Source organism: Microtus pennsylvanicus, chromosome 2 (genome assembly GCF_037038515.1).
Source record: "Microtus pennsylvanicus isolate mMicPen1 chromosome 2, mMicPen1.hap1, whole genome shotgun sequence".
NCBI classification, from domain to species: domain Eukaryota; kingdom Metazoa; phylum Chordata; class Mammalia; order Rodentia; family Cricetidae; genus Microtus; species Microtus pennsylvanicus.
In genome coordinates, this window is record NC_134580.1 from 133,177,851 (window position 1) to 133,183,850 (window position 6,000).

General features: G+C 55.1%; 1 protein-coding gene across 1 annotated transcript in view; it reads left to right on the forward strand.

Annotated features, from left to right (window-relative positions):
- Positions 1-4,444, forward strand: part of Vstm2l (V-set and transmembrane domain containing 2 like) — a 29,754-nt gene extending 25,310 nt beyond the window's left edge. The window contains exon 4 of the mRNA XM_075962850.1: positions 3,582-4,444. Within this exon, the coding sequence (XP_075818965.1) occupies positions 3,582-3,848 (267 nt within the window). The 3' untranslated portion in view covers positions 3,849-4,444. The remainder of the gene's footprint in view (positions 1-3,581) is intronic.
- Positions 4,445-6,000: the final 1,556 nt, after the last annotated feature.

Sequence of the window (6,000 nt, forward strand, 5' to 3'; positions counted from 1 at the left end):
AGATGACATCTGCCACCACCACAGGAGGAGACTGACTGGTCTCTGAGAGCCTGTGCAGGGGCAGGGGGTGAGCTAACACAAGCCAAGGGATCCATGGAGGCTGAGGCCTCCAGGCCCTCTGTGCTGGGCCAGCTGAGAGTGGGCAGAGCAGGTAGAATGGGGCTGGGGGTCTTTGGGAAGATACGGAGAAGGTTCCACTGAGGACCTAGGACTGGCAGAGTCAGGGGCTACCCTGGCTCCTGCAGATGGTGGTGTCTCACATGCCCAGGTGACCACAGTAGGACCAACTGGAGGTCCTCAAACGCACAGGGTCCCGGAGCTGGGCTTTGAATCCCGCAGGGGTGGTGAAGCGGCAGAGTCTGGCCCTGCTACCACTCCCTCCCCAAGAACCTCCCAGGTCTCCCCTGGGAGCCCTGCAGAGGCAAAGGTCACTCTATGGGCACAGATGGCTTGCCTGCCCTTTCCTCCTGGCCTAGCTGGGAGGACAGAGCCTGGGGTTTATGGCTGTGGCCAGCAGGAGGCTGGCGCTCAGAGCCGGCCTAGCCAGGCGCTTTCGGCGTGATTAGGTGCTTAATCGCTGAGGCCTGTCGATGCTGGGCTGTGATTATGATTTACAGCCAAGCTGCCCTGCGGGTGTGTCTTTCGGCCTCTCCAGTCGCACTGATTCCTGAATAAGGAAGCCCAGCAGGCTCTTCCATCACCCCAAACTACTGAGGTGGAATAGAGAACCCTTCCAAGGGAGCAGCCGCTGATGAGGCTTAGGGCAAGGCTCCCCAAGGACACAGAGTGCTGGGGGTTGGGGAGTGAGGTGGGAGGGTTTTCTGCCCATAGGCCACGCCCCGGGTATGGCGATGCGTGCCTGATCTAGGGAGCCTCAGTTTTCTCCGTCAGGGACCCTGAGGGGTTTGGGGATATCATACTGCAAGAATGGTTCTGAGCACTGATGACTGCTGTTTGGGTCTTTGCCTTTTGCACACTGTGCTGAGGGCAAAGCCGGGGTACAGCCTCGCCTTCTTCTGGCTTCTGACTTGGATGATCAGGGTACCCGTGAGTGACTTGTGCTATAGACCTTGTCCCACCAGCCCCGATGGAAGCGCCCGCCGTTCTGAAGGCCACCCTTGCCTGTTGACCTTAGGGAGGCTGCGGAGGAGGCTGACAGCCAGGGCAGAGGTCTCAGCAACCCCCTCGGCCTGCGTCTGGAGGGCGGGGCGTAGGCCTCCCTCCCCAGGAGCGGTTGCTCCCAGCGCTGCGCATTATTACTCCATTAGCGCCTTGTAGGGTTGACAAATGAAGGATAATTAATATCCGTGAGGGAAACAGATGTTGAGGTAATTCGCTCCCGCTGCGCATTTGCAATGGCTTCTCCTAACTCACCGGAGAGTGTGGCGGGACCGCGGGGGTCTTTCTGTGCCCTTGGTCAGGGTGATGGAGTGAGCGGGAAGAGTGGACATCAGCTGAGTCCCACACAAGGGAGGGAGCATCTGATTCTTGACTCTCGGGTCTTGTTTTCCATTGGGACGTTCTGTCTGTGTCCCATCCCAGTTCCTCTTGCTGTATGGTAAACCCATGTTTTCCTGCTTCCTGGGGAATGGACTCCTCACCAGGGGGCTCTTACAGAGCCTGTACTGCCAGCTCTGGAATTTTCTGTGGGTCTTTCACAGTGTTTCTAAGGTGAATGCATGGAACCTAGCCTGGGGTCACTGTCCAGCCCTACTGAAGACTGGTTTGGGCTCCGAACCAGGCTAGACTCCTTTTGGAGTCTCAGTTCCTCCAACAGACACTGGCTGCTGTTTGTGTCTGGCTTGTGTGTGTCCCCAGCTATGTGTGTGTGTCTCAGAGCAGGCTGGAGATATGCCTGAGGCCATACCCACCCTCCCAGGAACCATCCTTTTCGCCCTAGGGTCCCTCATTTTGGGGGGGGGGGCAGCAGAGAACCCACTTGGTTCCCAAAGCAGAACGTTGGGAGTTGGCAGGCACAGTGCAGCTGTTGCTATCTAGAGGAGGGACATTAGGGACATTAGTGCTCAGGGGCCAGGCGGGTGGGCTGCGCAGTCTGGAGGGTAGGTACCTGCCAGATGACGGCTGGGGACTGAGCTCCAGGAAGGGCTGGGCTTCCAGCTCTAAGAAAGATCCTTGCCTAAACACAGGTCCAACTTCATTCCCTTTAATATTTTTTTTTGTTATAGAAATGTAGAAATTTACAGAAGTACATCAGAGTCCCCATACCCACCCACCAGTCACACTAATGATGTATTTTACTCCGACAGCCTTTCCTCATGGAACTGAAAAAAGAGTTGCCGGCAGAGTTATATTTGCAGCAGATTTATTCATGAGAACACTAATCTGGAAATTCCCCGAACACCAACCAACAGGAAACTGTAGACAAGCCGCAGTGTGGTCACCCAATGGAATACCACACAGCAACGTACAGAACCACTGCACTGTGTGGGAGAAAGTTAGCCTTGGCAAAGGGTCCTCCCCATCATAGAGAGTTCTAGAATGTGGCTAAACTGTGGTGACAGATATGGAAAGGTAGCCCCTAGTGGGGATTAAGTACGGGCACAGAAGGGACCCACAGGCGCGAGCAGGAAGGCTGTCCACCGAGTTGGGTGTACTTGACCCAGGACAGTGGAGCCCCAGCAGTAAGATGAATATTAAAAATCAGGTCAAGGGTTAGGGGTGGTGCTACAATTCCAGTGTTCAGAAGGCTAAGGCAGGAAGGGCCTGACTCAGAGACCAGCCTGGACAACAAAGCTAGATCCTATCATTAAAAAACAATTCAAATCAATAAAAAGGCAAAACTTTACAAGCTAACAACACTCATTCTACTGCCAGGGAGAGGACAGCTAAAGTCTGGCATCTGACTGTCGGTCTGTATCTTTTTTTTTTCTTAGACTTTATTTTTGTGTGTGTTTGCCTGATTATACGTCTGTGCACCATCTGTATTTTTTGGTGTCTGTGGAAACTAGACGAAAGAACTGGATTCCCTGCAACTGGAGTTACAGACAGTTGTGAGCTGTCAAGTGGATGCTGGGAATCGAATCCCAGTTCTCTACAAGAACAGCCGGTGTTCTTAAGTGCTTAGTCATCTTTCCGGTCCCCACCTTCCAGCCCCTATCTTAAAGAAACGGAACCTTGGGCCGGTGAGACGACTCAGCGGGTAATGGCTCTGGTGATGATGCCAGACACCTGAGGTTCAGTCTTAGGATCCAGATGGTGGAAAGAGAGGTGACTCCTGCAGGTTTTTCGTCTGACCACAAATTCAGTGTGGCACAAACCCCCAGCCGAAGTTTCTTCCTGCTATGCGGGGCTTTTCCGTTTGTTCATAAACAGCAGCACAGCCTGGGAGCTTTGCTAGGAGGCTTGTCCCCTGCTTGCCTGTAGAACTCTCACAGGCTGGGTTCTGGCTCACCCTTCTTCACCGCTGGGCAGTATTCCACTGGCTGCACACACTACCCTGGGGATAGGTATTAGCGTTGCTTCAGTTGCTTGGGTCCCCTCCCTAGCTGTCTCTGGGGTGGGGGCAGCCTAGCTTGGCTCGTGACCCCAGCCGATTCTCACGGTGCCTCTGTCGCCCCCAGGTGGTCAAGGTGGTGGGCAGCAACATCTCCCACAAGCTGCGGCTGTCGCGGGTGAAGCCCACTGACGAAGGCACATACGAGTGTCGCGTGATCGACTTCAGCGACGGCAAGGCCCGGCACCACAAGGTCAAGGCCTACCTGCGGGTGCAGCCCGGGGAGAACTCGGTGCTGCAGCTGCCTGATGCGCCCCCTGCCGCGCCCGCACCGCCGCCCAAGCCGGGCCGGGAGCTGCGCAAGCGCTCTCTGCCGGAGGCTTGCAGCCTGTAGCCCGCTCGCCCCGCATGCAGTCCTCCTGGCCCTGCGGCGACGGTGGCAGAGGAGTCCCGCGTGTGCTTTGCTTGCTTGCCCCCCCTCCCGGCTCCGCTTCATACACCCCGTCCTCGCAGCCAACCCCCTGGTGAGGAGCCGGGCCGTGGGGGGCCCACGCTCCTGTTCCGTCTCTTTCTACCCGGAACCGGCTCCGGGTCCCCCCTGGGAAGCGGAGGACCCCCCAGCCCCACGCGGGAGGCTGCCCTGCCAGGCAGAGTTAGCACCAGCAGGCTCGCTCTGGGCCCTCGAGGCTCTCCCCGAGCCCCCCTCTGCCGGCACCCCCTCACGCTCAGCCCTGTCCTGGGCCTGTGAAGTCCACCCAAGGGATCCCCTCCACCCATCCCCTCCCCATTCCTGATCAGGGGACACCCACCCTGGTGGTTTGTAAATATTTCTATTGGGCCCACCCCGCCCCGGAACTGGCTCAAACCTCTGGCCACCCTCGGTGATGGAGGGGAGGTGGGAGGCCCAGGGCTTTGCCTAGGGGTGAGCGGGCCCTGTGTATATGACCCAACCTGTGAGTACCAGCCAACTCCAATAAAGCGATTTAAACCAACCCGGACAGTGTCTTACTGGAGCTGGCAACTGAGCCCGATGGGATGGGAAGGAGGGCTTGGTGGGTCGCAGAAAAAACAGAAGTGACCTGCTGTTGAGAAGAGTCTGAAAGGGCAGGAGCTGCTGCTGGTTGGGAAGAGTGGTTCCCAAAGGGAAAGAGAAGCAGGCTTTGTCTACCCTACCGTGAATACTGCCACCTGAATTCGTCCTGGATCCCGCGATAATTGCACACACAGAAGAACCTGTGAAGCATGCGAACAGGAATGGATAAACATCTTTGTAGCTGCCACAGAGAAAGCCTGTCACTCCCAAGCAGACCCCACCTCAGCTCTCCGTCTCTTCCACCGCCCCCTCCCTCACTCTCAGAGGGAATCCAGTGGTGACTCTTAGGGTAACGTCAGCATCACTGTCATCATCATCAACTTTGAGTCTCATATAGCCCTGGTGGGCCTGGAACCCGTGGTCCCGTTGTTTAGATCCGCCAAGAGCTGGGATTATAGAAGTGTGCCACTATGCCCAGTTTAGTAGGTTTTTTTTTATTTTAATACCTATATTGTATCACTTTTTTTATTGCATGCATCTTTATGGGGGGTACATGCATGCTTCAGCATGTATACCCAGGTCAGAGAACAACCTGAGGATGTCAGTTCTCCCCTCCCACCAAATGGGTCCTGGGGGGGTCAAACAGGCCATCAGGCTTGGGGGCAAGGACCTTCACCCACAGAGCTGTTCCACCATCGTGTTAGTCACTTTAAACAAAATATTTTCATTTGCTTTTTTTTTTTTTTTTTGGTTGCTGGAAATGAGGGTTCCTTGCCTACGCTAGGCAAGTGCTCTCCCATGGAGCTATATCCCAGCCCCTACGTATTTGAGCTTTGTGTTTTGTTTTCAAAACTTGGTCTCATATAGCTCAGAATGGCCCCAAATTCTCTGTGCAGTCAAGGATGACCTTGACCTCCTGTTCCTCCTGCCTCAGCTTCTCCAGCACTGGGCTGACCAGGTGTCTTCTGTGTTCCTTCTCTATGTCTGCTGGGCACACAAGCCTGAGAGTCTTAGGGGCATTTACCAGGCTGTATGCCAGGCTGTCGACCACAGGGTCTCATATTCTCCTCGGACCGTCACCATACCCCTATGACACAAGAGGAATCGGCGTCAGAGAGGGTGCATAGTTCATCCTAGCTCACACAGTAGTTGGCCCTGGTAAGACCAGATCCCTTCCTTCAAACCCCTGCTCCTTCATCATGTATGCCTTGGGTCATCCCAGCTGCCGTGGTTCTGCTGAGAACTTACCTGGGGATGTGTTGACATGGACGTCCCATGTCAAGGTGGGTGGATGGATGGATGGACAGGTAGGTGATGGATGAATGGATAGATGGATAATAAGTAGATGGATGGATAAACAATGGATGGACTGGTAGGTGGATGGATGAATAATGGTTAAATGGTGGCTGAATGTGCTGATGGGTCAGTGAGTGACTGTTGTGTGTACAGAGGGCTGATGGCTGGATGGAAGGACTGCTGGAGGGTAGGTAGATGAATGGCCAGACGATAGCTG